The 20,930-nt window shown below is 37.6% G+C and overlaps 1 protein-coding gene across 1 annotated transcript in view; it reads left to right on the forward strand.

The window, feature by feature from the left end:
• Window positions 1-9,388: 9,388 nt before the first annotated feature.
• Window positions 9,389-20,930, forward strand: part of LOC113568870 (Fc receptor-like protein 5) — a 76,239-nt gene continuing 64,697 nt past the window's right edge. The window contains exons 1-2 of the mRNA XM_081695042.1: window positions 9,389-9,528; window positions 18,436-18,705. Of these exons, the coding sequence (XP_081551168.1) occupies window positions 9,423-9,528; window positions 18,436-18,705 (376 nt within the window). The 5' untranslated portion in view covers window positions 9,389-9,422. The remainder of the gene's footprint in view (window positions 9,529-18,435; window positions 18,706-20,930) is intronic.

The following is a 20,930-nucleotide window of genomic DNA, read 5'->3' on the forward strand; positions in this document are numbered from 1 at the left end:
TTCAATGCATACACAGTTATGTATTAACACATATATGTATATAGTAAGCTAATGGTTTGATGTAATAATGTAATGGTAATACTATGTTACTCTGCAGTGTTGATCTCATACTGTGTTATTCTTCACATGTCCTTTCTCTATGTCATGCTGTAATATTCTGCATCACTGTGGTGTCCCCATGCTTAGTGTGACTGAGCACCAGTCCTCACCCTGTGGGGTCTGTGTGTCAGAAAGTCTAATACCCAGCTGCAGATGGACTTACACAGACTACTTGGTTGTAACACCAGTCTGGAAGGAACAAAAAACAGAACTAGAGTCTTTAAATAGCAACTTGGAATGTCCAAACAATGTTGATGTAAGGACAGATAGAGGAAGAATATGCAGGTGAATATTTAATAAACATACTATCAAACAAACAAACAAGTGTAGTCAGGCAGAGCATGGTTAAACAGGGGCAGGCAGTGGGAAACCAGGCAATGCAAAAGAGAGTCTCACGGCCCAAAAATCAGCAGGGCAAACAGGAGCAACAAGACGGACGATGGCAAGGTGAAAAAACAATGCAAGAATGTACGGGGCACGGAGACAATTCACAAGAGAGACGGCTTACAACACGAGACATCTTAACAAGACTTTGCAAAGTGAGGATTGTAGAAGTGACGTTTAAAGAGTTCCTGATGAGGATGAGAGTGTATGTGCAGACGGGTGTGTGTGCAGTGGCTAATAGATTGGCCTGACTGATCAGTGGACTCTAGGAGGGACTCTAGCAAATGATGTGACAATTACTTTGGTTCAAAGAATCACTTGTTTAGTTGCCTAAGTCATGTATTTCTACATCAATAATTAGGGATGACTGATCTGCAGACTGATCTGATCTAGAGGGTGTGACAATTGTTTTGGTTCATGTATTTCTACATCAATAATTAGCCAATATACATGCCATATGTATTGTGTTATGACAATAGGTATTAAAGGTTTAGTAAGGAATGTACTTATAAAAAAGCAGTTTTTCTCTTTATTAGTAGACATGTGTGCCATGGCAATCCAAGTTAAAGTGTCAGGGAAGCTGGACAGCTAAAAAAATACGCATTAATTTCCACAGCTGAAAATTGAACCAATTTATATAGTTTGGAAAACCAGGAAGGTAACTATACCAAAATCTTTTATTTTTGCTAAAGTGTAGAGTACATAGTGTGTATCAGAAACATTAACACTGAACAATACAGAAGTATGTAATTGCTTATGCATGTGTATTGCACACTTAGCAGGATTTGGTTCATCACTCATGAAACCTCAAGTGGGAATCTTTAATATTGAAAAATAATTTTTTAATATTGTGTTCTTACAGAACGACCAAAAGCTACACTTACATTACAACATGACTGGACAGAAGTTTTCATAGGCGAGACTGTCACTCTCTTTCTGTGCATATACATGAAAACAACTTCATTAAAAGAAGCAATTATTCAGTGGATTTGATGATCTTTCTACAGTGAAACCAAAAGCTGTGGCCTCCATAAAGCCTGATCCACAGGTATTTGTGGGAGAGACTGTCACTCTCAGATGTAACATACAGGGAAGAGGAGTCTCTAGTTGGCAGTACAGCTGGAATGAAGAGGGTTCACTCAGTCCTGTCAGCAGAGAACAGCTTTACACAATCAGTGGTGCTGAAGAGTCTCATACAGGTAACTACACCTGTAGAGGAACAGAGGCAGGAGGATCCCACTACTCCCACACCAGTGATGCTGTTACGCTGACTGTATCAGGTGAGTGTGTTCAACTCTTTAGTTATTATTAACCGCAACATAATATGACTACAGATGACACCAAATATCTGCAGTCCATCAGTCTGATTTACCTCCACTATCAGCCTCAGGTCACCATGTGATCAGATCTGCATCAGCACTTTGGCTGAGATGTTGCATCCTAATAGATTGTGTCACTCTGTTATATAATGACTGTGGTAAAGCGTCTGGAAGCAGCATGTGAACTTAATTTATGAGCTGAACCGTTTGTTTCATTTCCATCAGCAGTGAAACCTAAACCTGAACTCACATCTAGCCCTCAAGGAGCTGCACTGATGGGAAACCCAGTGACTCTGTACTGTAAGATGGTGCAGTCTACTGGATGGAGGTTTTACTGGTCCAAACACACACAGAACCCTGAGAATGAGACCAACACTGCAACACGCTCCTACACCATCAGTGCAGTGAAGCTTTCTGATGGAGGCCAGTACTGGTGTAGAGCTGGCAGAGGAAATCCAGTCTACTACACACACTTCAGTGATGCGCTCTGGGTAAACATTACTGGTAAGGGAGTTTCTGCGATAGTGATACTATATACAGCTGAACATATAAACAACATGCAGATAACAGTGGTGGCACAAGGCTGGTTTTAGAGTTAAGAAGACAATACAGTTAACATTACAGTGTTAAGAAGACAATACAGTTAACAATACAGTGTTAAGAAGACAATACACCTAACATTACACTGTATGAAGACAATGCAGTTATCAATACAGGGTTAAGAAAAAGCTATAGAATTAAGGACTGCAAAAAGGCTCAGAGTGAATAGAGAGTGTGAGGAGATGAGAACTGAGCTCAGGTGTGTACAGGGTTTGTTTAGGAGTAAGGTGGTTAAATACAGAAATACCATCATTTAGTTATTTTAAAGTACTGTAGAGTATGAATGTCTGAGTATTTTCTATCAGTTAAACTATCAGTTTTCCTATAGTACAGTGAACAGTTAGTGTATGTGGCATAGGTTTAACAGTATTGTGTAACATTTGTTTTGTCTGATTTGGCAGATGTGTCTTCTCCAGTCTCTCTGATCATCATTCCCAACAGAACTCAACACTTCAGTGGTCACTCTCTCTCACTGAGCTGTGAGGACCAGAGGAACTCTACTACATGGAGAGTCATGCAGGACTCACAAAATAGGAGTGTGTCAGACTGTCCATCAGACATGGGATCAGTTACAAGCTCTACATGCAACATCAGCTCTCTCTCCACAGCCCACACTGGAGTGTACTGGTGTCAGTCTAAGTCTTTAGGGAGCAGTAAACCTGTCAACATCACAGTGCATGGTGGGTCTCCAGTAAATTTTATATCAGGAACCATAGGACTAGTGATAGAATATAATAACTCTACTATATTTATTTGTAGTATTAGATGAATAATATTTCATGCATGTGAAAATACTTGTGTGTATTTTCCACATTTTATGTTTTCTGCATCTCTTTTTTACAGATGGTGATGTGATCCTGGACAGTCCTGTACATCCTGTGACTGAGGGAGATCCTCTGACTCTACAATGTTTATTGAACAAAACACCTTCAAACCTCATAGCTTACTTCTATAAAGATGGATCATTCATTCAGGACCAGACCACAGGACAGATAACCATCCATGCCATCTCAAAATCAGATGAGGGTCTCTACCACTGTGAATACCCAGAGAGAAGAGCGTCACCACAGAGCTGGGTCTCAGTCAGAGGTGGGAAATCCAATTCATCATATTTGATTTATTTTGCATTAAATCAGGACCCCCCCCCCCCACTCTTCCATAAGGAATGCAAAACATTTAGAGTTGCATTAAACATTTAATGAACGTGTAAGAATGGATTGCAGATGTCCACTATAGATCCACATAACCATAAGACCATTATTATTGTAAAAGCACAACTTTTATATGTGTATGTTGAAGGGCAAACAAGGTGCAATACATTTAGTTTTCAGTTGAACACGGGAAGAATAGCAACCCCGATGACCTTGGGAAAACCAAACTAAAACTTCCCAAACAAAACCAGAAAACAGGGAGGAACTTTAATGGCTAAGGGGAGCCCTGGAAGAGAGACAGAATTGAGGGAAAACTGGAGAGAGGAGGGGAGGGGACACATAAAAACAAAGACACCCTCACAGAGCTGAAGAGAGGTGCAGCACAAGGGCTCACAGACCTCAATACCCAAAAGTTACTAGCTAGGGGCTTGGCTCAACACTCTAACACTTACACAGAAATATAGATCCCCAAATCAAGACAAAAAGTGCAATTATACAAAATGACAATATATGAAAATAAATACTCAGCAATTACTCCTATTCACCAAATGAAGTATGTGTCATGTGTCTATTGCTCACACTCAATTTTGACTACTAATTTGTTTTTTTGTTTTTTTTACAACCTGTGCAGTATGTTTCCACCACGCTTGGTTTAACGGAGTAATAAAATCAGTACATCACTGCATTCCCAAAAATGTTTTCCTTGTCAGGATTCCACCTTTGTCACATTTGTAAACGGATCTTGATGTGGCCTTAACATTTCCATGTTAACCATTGTGCTTAGATATTAGATGAATAATGTCTGGCTGAAATTTGAGATGAATAATTTTATTGGAAATCAACACCCCCTCTTGTTTATATTAGTAGTGCCTAATGCAATTTGCGGAGGTTATTTACAACGTTTATTTGTCATTTACACAATTTGAGAAAATCTTCATGCTTATCTACTGTTACATATTATTTGTTTTAGTAACAGTTTAGAAATAGCCTTCTTTCTGTGCATATACATAAAAACAACTTCATTAACAGAAGCAATTATTCAGTGGATTTGATGATCTTTCCACAGCAAGACCAAAAGCTGTGGCCTCCATAAAGCCTGATCCACAGGTATTTGCGGGAGAGACTGCCACTCTCAGATGTGACATAGAGGGAAGAGGAGTCTATAGGTGGCAGTACAGCTGGACGAAAGAGGGTTCAGAGAGAACTGTCAGTAGTGAACAGGAGTACAGTATCGGTGGTGTTAAAGATACTCATGAAGGTGAATACACCTGTAGAGGATCAGAGACAGGAGGATCACGTTACTCCCACACCAGTGATGCTGTTACACTGACTGTATCAGGTGAGTGTGATCATGCACTCAGTACTTATGTATTGACAGAGTGATTAGACTGTCACCGACTGCTCTCAGTCCCACTGGTCACGTGGTATGGACCACCGCGTGATGTGGGAGTTTGTCTTTTTGTTTGTGACCACGCCCATTTTCACACACTTGTACCGGCTTCTGTCTCTAATGTCTGAGTGTATTTAAACTGTTGCAGGAGAGAACAGGGTTGTCCGTCTTTTATCAAGTTCATGTTTGATTATGTTCAACTACATTTTTATGTTCACGATAGTATCGCATGTTATGTTTGTAACCTGTTGTCCGTGGTCACCTACCTGGTTTTCTGCGAATGCTGATATGTTTGTCCTTCGTCCATCCTTACAATGGAGTTTAAATAAAGTTTAAAAACTTTTTAAACTTTATTTTAATCATTTTAATATTTACAGTATAATATGCAAAAAAACACCAAACAATTCACAAACCTAAATATTTCTTCATCAATTATTTAAATGAGAGCAGAGGCATCAGAGAAGTGAGTGTGATCAATGTTCAGTAAACTCATCTCACCATGCAGTCAGTACATATGCATTGAGAGTGATTAGAAACACACATCCTTACAATGGAGTCACTCTATTAACCTTAATGTGATCAAAGAAAATATTTTATTTACAGTTGTTTTAATCATTTTAATTTTCATCTTATAATAGGCAAAGTGAGCAAACTTTATAAACTTTATTTCTTTATAAATGATTTAATTGTGAAGGGCTCATCCATTCCATTTATCATCACACTGTGATAAAACCTGCTAGTTTTCCTTTCCTGCTACAGTGTTTGTGGAGTTTTAGGCCAGATTCATCCACCCTCATCAGACATAAATACTTGTTTAGTATTGCTTGGTAATTTTTTATGATGATTTACTACAGAGTTTATTTATCTGCATCCCTTGCTGCTCCACTGGCACTTTTTAGAATAAGTACTGAGATAAGTACAGTACAGAGATGAGTACAGAGGTGCACAGAATGTGAAACATAAATTGAGCAACAAGCTGGAAATTTGGTATAAATTACTTCAATGACAGCAGTGTGATTAACATGATCCAGCATTGGGCAGTGTAATACATTTAGCTTTACTGCAAAATGTAGAACATTCTGGTGCTAAAACAGGGAGCCTGAGAGGAATTATAATGAGAGGATGTGGTTGTGAACTGGCTCACTATAATACACTCTTGACTGTGTAGAAACATGTTAAAAGAGACAGATAATGGCAAACTCTAATGTGGCATGAAAAGCCCTTTGATGCTGCATTCTGCTCGTACTTGCTTATGCACATATTCTGTACACTATGCAGGAGAGACAAACTGACAGAAAAAGAAATGGAGAAAACGAGTTGTGAGAGAGCACAAGTATGTCCAGTAATACCCATTAGGTCTATTTTAGTTATGATTCTTAGGAACCATAACCATATTCATTACATCATTCCAATAAGCCATTTTTACAAACATGAATGGCAGAATTGTTTAATTTAATTGTTTAATCCGATTATAGCAATTCCTTGTCCACCAGAAATAGATTATAGGAGTAATAGTATACCAGTTCCTAAAGGAACATGATAACACCATTACATACATTTTATTCCGAAGCATCTAGAAGACCCTACGGCATATGCATACTTGCTTTTTGTTGATTTTAGTTCTGCATTTGGATTTGCTTCAGCACTCATGAAACATCAAGAGGAAAAACAAGATCACCCAACATCACCCTTGGAATACAAATATTTTACACTGGTTACACAACTTTGATCATCTGAGCTACGTGCTGCCTACCAGGCCTCACCACTTGTTTTCACCTTTTTACAGGGTGACAAAAGTTGGCATTGTTGTGCAAGCTGAGACGTACAGTGTGAAATGCATCTGGGGAAGCAGCTAGTTAAGTGATAAATGTGGCATATGGTTGATGGTGCGCTCAGTAGGTCAGGAATTAACACATTAGAGCAGAATTGGTGTAAATGATAAATAGGGTTCAACAATTTCTATTGATGGTAAGAGAGAAACACAGTAGTGACAAAGTGTTTAACCCATTGATAACAACATATTGCACGATACGTGTCTTTCATTTTGTTTTGATTCTTCCAATCCGACTATTTATTCAGAGGTTCTACTGAAGCTTTCATGTTTCTCAAGTTTTCTAGTCTTAATTTTGTTACCAGCTTTTGTCTGGAATTTTGTCTGATTAATGGTTTCATATAATTTATTTTAATTTGAAATACTGTGTGTTGAATCCATCTTTGTTCATATAGATGTGCCGGTCATTGAGAATCCACTTGTGCCTCAGTGTCTGCTAAATAAGCACTATTTTTAGATGCTTATAAAAGTTGGCAATGTTATGTAAGTCACATATGTCTGTGTTTTATTTTAACAATCCATGTTTAGCCATATCTGGAACACCAGACATAAAAGAGAGGACAAATTGTTTGCAAAACATGAATGCATAACATAGACTCATAATGCCAACTAAAATATTACTAGTTTAGCTACTAACCCACTGAAAAAAAGATAATGGCAGTTTTGGCAATACACATAACACATTTAGGGCCCTTTAACTTATCCAACACATCAGAGTGGCCCACATGGATCTGACAGTGAATCTCAACTGCGTATTAAAAACGAAAGAACACCAGGTGAAATCTTGGCTGTGGGAGATGATGCAGACAGTATTCTCTGTATGTCAATGACTGAGTTAGACAAAAAGGAAATACATCAAAACGCAGCTCTGTTTTGGTATGCATAACATCATACAGTATTTGACAGAGCCCAGTTTAATTATCAGTGCCAGGAAGAGGGGAAAGTACAGTGCAATTTATCATAGCTGTTCATAAATGATCAAAGCATTGAAATTTTAGCACAATATTGAAGAATTAATCAGGGAAAGAACAGAAGTTGGAAAAAGACACTGACTGAACTTCTTCAGGTAGATGCTGATTTAGCTCTAGCCTTGTCTATACTAAAAATATGTGAAAATGAGACTGTGAAAAATCAACACGCTGTGTTACACTGTAGTGTAGATGCAGGAAAAACCCCTGACATGAAATGAGATGCCATCAGAAGCAAGATGACAATCAGAAATTCATCTCAGTATCAAAAGTATGAGAGATGTGACAAAAAAACTGTCAACCAAATCAAACAGAACCTGTACAATAAGACCGTGGTAGATGTCTTGTAGGGAAGAAAGTTTCATGGAAAAACTTCCCAGGTAGAGACACTGTGTGCCATAAATGTTGCATAAATGCTGCTCACTCTGTGTCTCAGGGTGAGTGTGACACATAGTATGAGGACTACCCTTCACTTGGAGAAGTGTCCTCAGCTACTACTGAGTAGTTGTGCTGTGTACAGAATCAAGAAATTAACTCTTTTCATCCTCTTTTTGAACCTCTAGAGATGAAATTCAGGGTAGTAGAGCAGGTTGAAGCCTATAAATATAGGAACACAGAAATAAATGAATTTTTGTCCTTCTCCCAACATGATGATTTTGTATATATGAAATATCAACAATGCTTAATTCGTTGATTAAATCCCTTGTTGAATCAGATCAACTTTGCAATATTACATCCTAGTGCACCTTTCTCACTGCCAAGAGTAAAACCAGGTGAGAATAAATAATCAGAAAGGCAAAGTCCACTATCAGAGCTGTACAGATGGTGTGTTGAGAGGAAAGATGCTGCTTCCATAATAAAGGACCCTACACATCCCCTTCACTGCTCCTTTCAGTGACTCCCATTGTGCCGTCACTATAAAGTTTCACTGGCAACAGCAAATTATTTTAAAAGTGAAAAAAGAATACTGTTATTTTGAACTTGCAATCAGAGACCAACATCTTCATAATGAATTTGCTCTCTTAAAATTATGGTGATCAAACTGATGTGATAGTACAATGTACAGTTTGCTTTCAATTGGACATTCCTGATACACGATGCATGAAAAGACCAAGTGTAAATAGTCTCAATTTATTCATATATCCCTTCCTACTCCACTGGCACTTGTCTCTCATTGTAATACATCATTGTTTTTATACATACAGAGATTGGTGGTGCTTATATATTGTGCATAAGCAGGATTTGGTTCAGTATGAATGAAATTTGGAAAAGCTGGTTAAACCCAGCAAGCATTCATTTTGGAATACTTCATACCTGTTATGCAACTTTGATAATTTTAATAATAAATTATACGTCCAACCTTCACCACTGCAGCTTTTTTAGTATCTGAATCTAAATGAATTCACTGAATCTAAATGCCACATTAGGCACAAATGCTGCTATTTCCACAAATAATAAAGTTTCCCCTCGTGTTGTAAATGGAGATTCTAATACCTTCCTCATTTCATATTAACAGCAAAACCCAAACCAACTGTGAAGGTTAAGCCTCAGACGTCTGTCTACACTGGAGACACTGTTACTCTAAGCTGTGAGGTACAGCTGTCTACTGGATGGACGTTTTTATGGAACATTTACCCTCAGCAGCCAAAATCATGGACCACTGTAAGAAAAAACAATATAATGGATGTGACAGTCTCTGAAGAAGCAACTTCAGAATATGGTTGCGGTGCACGAAGGGGACAATACTACACACATTACAGTGACGTAGTCAAGATCACAGCAGCTGGTAAGTGATGTTTTATATTTTCATCTGCATAGTGATTTATGTATCTGCACTTTTGTCTCTACAAGCCCCTCTGCCACTCTCTTCCTGAAGTCACACACATGCATCAGTGTTGAGATTTCATAAATAAGCAAAGGCAGTATTCTGATATTTGATATTGTACATTGACGGAGATATAAATGTAACTGTTAAATGTAGACCACGTGTACCTAATAATGGGTATATTATTTAACCCCATACACTACACTGTGAGATACAGAATAGCAGTACTATAAGTTAAGGAATAATAAAGCAATCTATGTTCTATGAGATCTATGAGATATTTTCATAGATAAATATAAAACTTTCATAAATTGTCCATCCAAATTGATAATAATTGGGCACCACCCTGATTACCAGGGAAAATGAAATCATTTAAATTAATGTATTAATGATTATTAATTCAGTCTCAACCCATAAAGGTCACCACTTCGATAACATGATGTCTCATCTACCAAAAAGTAGAATACCACTCTTTACTCACAAGAGTTATTTCTAAGGGTATATTTATTGGATAAACAGAAATAGGAGAACATGCATATAAATCATTGACTACGATTCTACTAATGACCAGAGGTACTGAGTTCACTAAAATCGTTATATTACAAAATATGTAACAAACACTGTAACGGAAACAAATTAACTCAAAGTAGATTCATGTGGACTGAAGTGGCTAACTGATAAATAAAGAAAAATAATGGAAAGAAAATCAAATCTGTTTAAGTAACCTGTGAGAGTGATTAACTGGGCAGAGCATGCTTATCAAACAATACCAAACAAGATTCGTTTTGAGAGAGTGTGACAAAGTATAACTGGAAGACTTAGAAGAAATAGACAACTTATTGAAACAACCTGAGAGAGAACTAATTAGGACTGAAGAGGCTGCTTAGCAGATGAAAGGAAGGAGTTAACTGACCAGTTTTGATGTATAAACAGTTAAATTAACTATTTATATCAGCTGGTAACATAAAAAGGAAATGTCTATCCTTATGAGTCATTAGGCTCGACAATGTCAAACCATCTGGATAGCACTGAGAGAGAGAGAGAGAGTCCATTTCCATTATATCATCTGGATGGCCTTTAGAGAGAGTCTGTTTTCTAGTCCATTGACCTTGCATGAGTGATATAGGCCACTGACAATGAAATGACCAGGTTTTCTTGACCCATGGGATTGGAGTTAGGAGCTGGTTCAGTTAGAGTCAGAGGCCTTTTAGGTTAGGCCTTTCAGAAACAGGAGCTTTGGTATCAGTGGTTATGTGACCCATGCTTGCTCTTGATGACTGTTGTAGAGGTTATTGGCTTAGTTTTAAAAAGAAAAGTTTAAGTCTTGATTTCTTCTTTGTTACATGCTCCTGGTTGATGGCAAGACAACAGGTTGTAACAGTCCTATGAGAAGTGTGTGCGCGTGTAAAGTAACCGAGCATGAAACCAACACTAATAACTTCTGTGTTTATATCTATTTACGTTTAGCGATAAAAACAGACATCAATGGCGAGAGCACGTGGTTTAAGGAATGAGAACAAATCTTGAGTGGTCAAGAAGTACAGGTGGACATTGTGGATGGTGCCAAAGAAACGGAAATAATAAAACGGCTTCCCTGCCTACCGTATAACTTTCCTGATTAACAATACTATAAAGTGGCACCCGCCCCTGAGATACCACATCTATACATTGTATTCACCTGTAACCACGTTACCTTACTTGTCCACTCTGACAGATAGGGGAGACCTAACAGTAATCTCATAAATAACACTCAACAACAGTAGAGTTCACAAATTCGCAAGATGTCTTAAGTAACTGATCTCTAGCATGCCCCAGATCAGTGCTGCTCCATTTCAGCAAGGTGGTCCACCTTTAAAGCAGTAGTCCCGCCTCCATCTCTGCACACAAGGCTTTTCACTGGGTTACCAGCAACAAGAAAAGCAACCAATGCTAAACAAAAATGTGCACACCTGGCACAAAACATTCTTGTTAAAGTTCTTTGGTGGTAACTCATAGACTAAGGGTTTAGGGGTTCTGCTTAATTGGTACAAATAAGATTTCTAGTAAATACAATTTCAAGTGGTTAACAATTTGTTTACAGTAAACAGGAGGTAAGCAACATAAACGTAAATTGATTGTGAGGAATAAAGCAAATGAATATTGAAGAGAATAATGAAACAAAGGACATTTCTCAAATAATAAAACCAAACATCACAGTTTAACGATAATATTAAGATACCCAAACATTACTGGCTGATTACCATTTGACATCATAGTAGGTTAAAATATCAAGTTATTACTTTGTGAAGCTGTGGGAAAAGAAACTTGTACATCTCTGTGGGATGAGAAAACCTGGCTGCCCTGGTAAGTTTTGAGTCTGATGGAATTTAGGATCATGGTTCCTTGGGTATAAAGATACTGTTACAGGGTTAGTGCCATCCCAATCTGTGGATTTATTACACCTACAAAGTGTTGGAAGAACATTTTCCAGTTTTAATGTTTTGAACATCAATATTGGACTATTTTGGCCTTGTTCCCAACACAGTTTTCTCTAAACTTCTCTAAAAGGATATAAAAAAGATCTATCTATCTAGATCTATCTATGAGTTCATACTGTATGTTTTTATAGAAAGACACCAAATGCATTATTTGTGTACAGATGCAAATAAGGTAGGTACTATACTAGGTTGCTAGGTAGATAGCTGTTATTGTTAACATAGATATATAACTAGCTAGCTAATATTAATTCTGTATTAATATTAATATTAATACAGAAAGCACCTCAGTTAATTGTGTGAACATTAGCAAAATCCTCCATCATGATTCACAATCATTTAAATAACAAAGCAGTGCTAACTATAGCCAAAAAATAAAGGTGCACTTCATAGTTTAGCGAAATGTAGCGAGGTAGCTAGATTCTAGATTGTAAAGCGCCTTTTGGTATTAGAAAGGCACTATGTTATATGTGTAAATAATTTGAGGATGGTGGGCCTGTGTGCAAAACAATTAGATCTTAGAACAGGTAAAACAAGAGGAAAAACTAAACACCACACCAAGCATGGAATAAGGGAGAACAATGGACGACACGGGAAGAACGGCAACCCCGATGACCTGGGGAAAACAAAACTAAAACTTCCCAAACAAAACCAGAAAACAGGGAGGAACTTTAATGGCTAAGGAGAACCCTGGGAGAGAGACAGACTTGAGAGGGAAAACTGGAGAGGGGAGGGGACATGTAATAACAAAGACACCCTCGCAGAGCTGAAGAGAGGTGTAGCACAAGGGCTCACAGACCTCAATACCCAAAGGTTACCGGCTAGGAGCTTGGCTCAACACTTTAGCAAAGACCCCACACTGAGTGACTGGGTCACTGAGTTTATATAGGTGTAGCCCAGCCTGATTAGTAGTGTGCCTGACTCGAGGCCTCCCTCTGGTGGCCCGAGGGGGCCTCGGCCTGGTGCCAACCCTTACAATATCAGACTGTATTAACTTGTGTACCTGAAATTCCTATATGCTGTATTTCACTTTATCACGCACCCCAAAAACTTTCTCCACCATCTGCCCCTCCCCCCACAAAAATAATTCCTGCAGGTCCCACTGATTCTTCACATGTAACACTTACACAGAAATATAGATCCCCAAATCAAGACAAAAAGTGCAATTATACAACATGACAATATATGAAAAAAATACTCAGCAATTACTCCTAATCACCAAATGAAGTATGTGCCATGTGTCTATTGCTCACACTCAGTTTTGACTACTAATTTGTTTGGTTTTTTTACAACCTGTGCAGTATGTTTCCACCACGCTTGGTTTAACGGAGTAATAAAATCAGTACATCACTGCATTCCCAAAAAAGTTTTCCTTGTCAGGATTCCACCTTTGTCACATTTGTAAACGGATCTTGATGTGGCCTTAACATTTCCATGTTAACCATTGTGCTTAGATATTAGATGAATAATGTCTGGCTGAAATTTGAGATGAATAATTTTATTGGAAATCAACACCCCCTCTTGTTTATATTAGTAGTGCCTAATGCAATTTGCGGAGGTTATTTACAACATTTATTTGTCATTTACACAATTTGAGAAAATCTTCATGCTTATCTACTGTTACATATTATTTGTTTTAGTAACAGTTAAAGGTTTATAAATAGCCTTCTTTCTGTTTTCCATTATCTGCATATACATGAAAACAACTTCACTAAAAAAAACAATTATTCAGTGGATTTGATGATCTTTCCACAGCAAGACCAAAAGCTGTGGCCTCCATAAAGCCTGATCCACAGGTATTTGCGGGAGAGACTGCCACTCTCAGATGTGACATAGAGGGAAGAGGAGTCTATAGGTGGCAGTACAGCTGGACGAAAGAGGGTTCAGAGAGAACTGTCAGTAGTGAACAGGAGTACAGTATCGGTGGTGTTAAAGATACTCATGAAGGTCAATACACCTGTAGAGGATCAGAGACAGGAGGATCACGTTACTCCCACACCAGTGATGCTGTTACACTGACTGTATCAGGTGAGTGTGATCATGCACTCAGTACTTATGTATTGACAGAGTGATTAGACTGTCACCGACTGCTCTCAGTCCCACTGGTCACGTGGTATAGACCACCGCGTGATGTGGGAGTTTGTCTCTTTGTTTGTGACCACGCTCATTTTCACACACTTGTACCGGCTTCTGTCTCTAATGTCTGAGTGTATTTAAACTGTTGCAGGAGAGAACAGGGTTGTCCGTCTTTTATCAAGTTCATGTTTGATTATGTTCAACTACATTTTTATGTTCACGATAGTATCGCATGTTATGTTTGTAACCTGTTGTCCGTGGTCACCTACCTGGTTTTCTGCGAATGCTGATATGTTTGTCCTTCGTCCATCCTTACAATGGAGTTTAAATAAAGTTTAAAAACTTTTTAAACTTTATTTTAATCATTTTAATATTTACAGTATAATATGCAAAAAAACACCAAACAATTCACAAACCTAAATATTTCTTCATAAATTATTTAAATGAGAGCAGAGGCATCAGAGAAGTGAGTGTGATCAATGTTCAGTAAACTCATCTCACCATGCAGTCAGTACATATGCATTGAGAGTGATTAGAAACACACATCCTTACAATGGAGTCACTCTATTAACCTTAATGTGATCAAAGAAAATATTTTATTTACAGTTGTTTTAATCATTTTAATTTTCATCTTATAATAGGCAAAGTGAGCAAACTTTATAAACTTTATTTCTTTATAAATGATTTAATTGTGAAGGGCTCATTCATTCCATTTATCATCACACTGTCATAAAACCTGCTAGTTTTCCTTTCCTGCTACAGTGTTTGTGGAGTTTTAGGCCAGATTCATCCACCCTCATCAGACATAAATACTTGTTTAGTAATGCTTGGTAATTTTTTATGATGATTTACTACAGAGTTTATTTATCTGCATCCCTTGCTGCTCCACTGGCACTTTTTAGAATAAGTACAGAGATAAGCACAGTACAGAGATGAGTACAGAGGTGCACAGAATGTGAAACATAAATTGAGCAACAAGCTGGAAATTTGGTATAAATTACTTCAATGACAGCAGTGTGATTAACATGATCCAGCATTGGGCAGTGTAATACATTTAGCTTTACTGCAAAATGTAGAACATTCTGGTGCTAAAACAGGGAGCCTGAGAGGAATTATAATGAGAGGATGTGGTTGTGAACTGGCTCACTATAATACACTCTTGACTGTGTAGAAACATGTTAAAAGAGACAGATAATGGCAAACTCTAATGTGGCATGAAAAGCCCTTTGATGCTGCATTCTGCTCGTACTTGCTTATGCACATATTCTGTACACTATACAGGAGAGAGAAACTGACAGAAAAAGAAATGGAGAAAACGAGTTGTGAGAGAGCACAAGTATGTCCAGTAATACCCATTAGGTCTATTTTAGTTATGATTCTTAGGAACCATAACCATATTCATTACATCATTCCAATAAGCCATTTTTACAAACATGAATGGCAGAATTGTTTAATTTAATTGTTTAATCCGATTATAGCAATTCCTTGTCCACCAGAAATAGATTATAGGAGTAATAGTATACCAGTTCCTAAAGGAACATGATAACACCATTACATACATTTTATTCCGAAGCATCTAGAAGACCCTACGGCATATGCATACTTGCTTTTTGTTGATTTTAGTTCTGCATTTGGATTTGCTTCAGCACTCATGAAACATCAAGAGGAAAAACAAGATCACCCAACATCACCCTTGGAATACAAATATTTTACACTGGTTACACAACTTTGATCATCTGAGCTACGTGTTGCCTACCAGGCCTCACCACTTGTTTTCACCTTTTTACAGGGTGACAAAAGTTGGCATTGTTGTGCAAGCTGAGACGTACAGTGTGAAATGCATCTGGGGAAGCAGCTAGTTAAGTGATAAATGTGGCATATGGTTGATGGTGCGCTCAGTAGGTCAGGAATTAACACATTAGAGCAGAATTGGTGTAAATGATAAATAGGGTTCAACAATTTCTATTGATGGTAAGAGAGAAACACAGTAGTGACAAAGTGTTTAACCCATCGATAACAACATATTGCACGATACGTGTCTTTCATTTTGTTTTGATTCTTCCAATCCGACTATTTATTCAGAGGTTCTACTGAAGCTTTCATGTTTCTCAAGTTTTCTAGTCTTAATTTTGTTACCAGCTTTTGTCTGGAATTTTGTCTGATTAATGGTTTCATATAATGTATTTTAATTTGAAATACTGTGTGTTGAATCCATCTTTGTTCATATAGATGTGCCGGTCATTGAGAATCCACTTGTGCCTCAGTGTCTGCTAAATAAGCACTATTTTTAGATGCTTATAAAAGTTGGCAATGTTGTGTAAGTCACATATGTCTGTGTTTTATTTTAACAATCCATGTTTAGCCATATCTGGAACACCAGACATAAAAGAGAGGACAAATTGTTTGCAAAACATGAATGCATAACATAGACTCATAATGCCAACTAAAATATTACTAGTTTAGCTACTAACCCACTGAAAAAAAGATAATGGCAGTTTTGGCAATACACATAACACATTTAGGGCCCTTTAACTTATCCAACACATCAGAGTGGCCCACATGGATCTGACAGTGAATCTCAACTGCGTATTAAAAACGAAAGAACACCAGGTGAAATCTTGGCTATGGGAGATGATGCAGACAGTATTCTCTGTATGTCAATGACTGAGTTAGACAAAAAGGAAATACATCAAAACGCAGCTCTGTTTTGGTATGCATAACATCATACAGTATTTGACAGAGCCCAGTTTAATTATCAGTGCCAGGAAGAGGGGAAAGTACAGTGCAATTTATCATAGCTGTTCATAAATGATCAAAGCATTGAAATTTTAGCACAATATTGAAGAATTAATCAGGGAAAGAACAGAAGTTGGAAAAAGACACTGACTGAACTTCTTCAGGTAGATCCTGATTTAGCTCTAGCCTTGTCTATACTAAAAATATGTGAAAATGAGACTGTGAAAAATCAACACGCTGTGTTACACTGTAGTGTAGATGCAGGAAAAACCCCTGACATGAAATGAGATGCCATCAGAAGCAAGATGACAATCAGAAATTCATCTCAGTATCAAAAGTATGAGAGATGTGACAAAAAAACTGTCAACCAAATCAAACAGAACCTGTACAATAAGACCGTGGTAGATGTCTTGTAGGGAAGAAAGTTTCATGGAAAAACTTCCCAGGTAGAGACACTGTGTGCCATAAATGTTGCATAAATGCTGCTCACTCTGTGTCTCAGGGTGAGTGTGACACATAGTATGAGGACTACCCTTCACTTGGAGAAGTGTCCTCAGCTACTACTGAGTAGTTGTGCTGTGTACAGAATCAAGAAATTAACTCTTTTCATCCTCTTTTTGAACCTCTAGAGATGAAATTCAGGGTAGTAGAGCAGGTTGAAGCCTATAAATATAGGAACACAGAAATAAATGAATTTTTGTCCTTCTCCCAACATGATGATTTTGTATATATGAAATATCAACAATGCTTAATTCGTTGATTAAATCCCTTGTTGAATCAGATCAACTTTGCAATATTACATCCTAGTGCACCTTTCTCACTGCCAAGAGTAAAACCAGGTGAGAATAAATAATCAGAAAGGCAAAGTCCACTATCAGAGCTGTACAGATGGTGTGTTGAGAGGAAAGATGCTGCTTCCATAATAAAGGACCCTACACATCCCCTTCACTGCTCCTTTCAGTGACTCCCATTGTGCCGTCACTATAAAGTTTCACTGGCAACAGCAAATTATTTTAAAAGTGAAAAAAGAATACTGTTATTTTGAACTTGCAATCAGAGACCAACATCTTCATAATGAATTTGCTCTCTTAAAATTATGGTGATCAAACTGATGTGATAGTACAATGTACAGTTTGCTTTCAATTGGACATTCCTGATACACGATGCATGAAAAGACCAAGTGTAAATAGTCTCAATTTATTCATATATCCCTTCCTACTCCACTGGCACTTGTCTCTCATTGTAATACATCATTGTTTTTATACATACAGAGATTGGTGGTGCTTATATATTGTGCATAAGCAGGATTTGGTTCAGTATGAATGAAATTTGGAAAAGCTGGTTAAACCCAGCAAGCATTCATTTTGGAATACTTCATACCTGTTATGCAACTTTGATAATTTTAATAATAAATTATACGTCCAACCTTCACCACTGCAGCTTTTTTAGTATCTGAATCTAAATGAATTCACTGAATCTAAATGCCACATTAGGCACAAATGCTGCTATTTCCACAAATAATAAAGTTTCCCCTCGTGTTGTAAATGGAGATTCTAATACCTTCCTCATTTCATATTAACAGCAAAACCCAAACCAACTGTGAAGGTTAAGCCTCAGACGTCTGTCTACACTGGAGACACTGTTACTCTAAGCTGTGAGGTACAGCTGTCTACTGGATGGACGTTTTTATGGAACATTTACCCTCAGCAGCCAAAATCATGGACCACTGTAAGAAAAAACAATATAATGGATGTGACAGTCTCTGAAGAAGCAACTTCAGAATATGGTTGCGGTGCACGAAGGGGACAATACTACACACATTACAGTGACGTAGTCAAGATCACAGCAGCTGGTAAGTGATGTTTTATATTTTCATCTGCATAGTGATTTATGTATCTGCACTTTTGTCTCTACAAGCCCCTCTGCCACTCTCTTCCTGAAGTCACACACATGCATCAGTGTTGAGATTTCATAAATAAGCAAAGGCAGTATTCTGATATTTGATATTGTACATTGACGGAGATATAAATGTAACTGTTAAATGTAGACCACGTGTACCTAATAATGGGTATATTATTTAACCCCATACACTACACTGTGAGATACAGAATAGCAGTACTATAAGTTAAGGAATAATAAAGCAATCTATGTTCTATGAGATCTATGAGATATTTTCATAGATAAATATAAAACTTTCATAAATTGTCCATCCAAATTGATAATAATTGGGCACCACCCTGATTACCAGGGAAAATGAAATCATTTAAATTAATGTATTAATGATTATTAATTCAGTCTCAACCCATAAAGGTCACCACTTCGATAACATGATGTCTCATCTACCAAAAAGTAGAATACCACTCTTTACTCACAAGAGTTATTTCTAAGGGTATATTTATTGGATAAACAGAAATAGGAGAACATGCATATAAATCATTGACTACGATTCTACTAATGACCAGAGGTACTGAGTTCACTAAAATCGTTATATTACAAAATATGTAACAAACACTGTAACGGAAACAAATTAACTCAAAGTAGATTCATGTGGACTGAAGTGGCTAACTGATAAATAAAGAAAAATAATGGAAAGAAAATCAAATCTGTTTAAGTAACCTGTGAGAGTGATTAACTGGGCAGAGCATGCTTATCAAACAATACCAAACAAGATTCGTTTTGAGAGAGTGTGACAAAGTATAACTGGAAGACTTAGAAGAAATAGACAACTTATTGAAACAACCTGAGAGAGAACTAATTAGGACTGAAGAGGCTGCTTAGCAGATGAAAGGAAGGAGTTAACTGACCAGTTTTGATGTATAAACAGTTAAATTAACTATTTATATCAGCTGGTAACATAAAAAGGAAATGTCTATCCTTATGAGTCATTAGGCTCGACAATGTCAAACCATCTGGATAGCACTGAGAGAGAGAGAGAGAGTCCATTTCCATTATATCATCTGGATGGCCTTTAGAGAGAGTCTGTTTTCTAGTCCATTGACCTTGCATGAGTGATATAGGCCACTGACAATGAAATGACCAGGTTTTCTTGACCCATGGGATTGGAGTTAGGAGCTGGTTCAGTTAGAGTCAGAGGCCTTTTAGGTTAGGCCTTTCAGAAACAGGAGCTTTGGTATCAGTGGTTATGTGACCCATGCTTGCTCTTGATGACTGTTGTAGAGGTTATTGGCTTAGTTTTAAAAAGAAAAGTTTAAGTCTTGATTTCTTCTTTGTTACATGCTCCTGGTTGATGGCAAGACAACAGGTTGTAACAGTCCTATGAGAAGTGTGTGCGCGTGTAAAGTAACCGAGCATGAAACCAACACTAATAACTTCTGTGTTTATATCTATTTACGTTTAGCGATAAAAACAGACATCAATGGCGAGAGCACGTGGTTTAAGGAATGAGAACAAATCTTGAGTGGTCAAGAAGTACAGGTGGACATTGTGGATGGTGCCAAAGAAACGGAAATAATAAAACGGCTTCCCTGCCTACCGTATAACTTTCCTGATTAACAATACTATAAAGTGGCACCCGCCCCTGAGATACCACATCTATACATTGTATTCACCTGTAACCACGTTACCTTACTTGTCCACTCTGACAGATAGGGGAGACCTAACAGTAATCTCATAAATAACACTCAACAACAGTAGAGTTCACAAATTCGCAAGATGTCTTAAGTAACTGATCTCTAGCATGCCCCAGATCAGTGCTGCTCCATTTCAGCAAGGTGGTCCACCTTTAAAGCAGTAGTCCCGCCTCCATCTCTGCACACAAGGCTTTTCACTGGGTTACCAGCAACAAGAAAAGCAACCAATGCTAAACAAAAATGTGCACACCTGGCACAAAACATTCTTGTTAAAGTTCTTTGGTGGTAACTCATAGACTAAGGGTTTAGGGGTTCTGCTTAATTGGTACAAATAAGATTTCTAGTAAATACAATTTCAAGTGGTTAACAATTTGTTTACAGTAAACAGGAGGTAAGCAACATAAACGTAAATTGATTGTGAGGAATAAAGCAAATGAATATTGAAGAGAATAATGAAACAAAGGACATTTCTCAAATAATAAAACCA

This window comes from Electrophorus electricus, chromosome 13, assembly GCF_041902795.1.
Source record: "Electrophorus electricus isolate QZ-2024a chromosome 13, ASM4190279v1, whole genome shotgun sequence".
NCBI lineage: Eukaryota > Metazoa > Chordata > Actinopteri > Gymnotiformes > Gymnotidae > Electrophorus > Electrophorus electricus.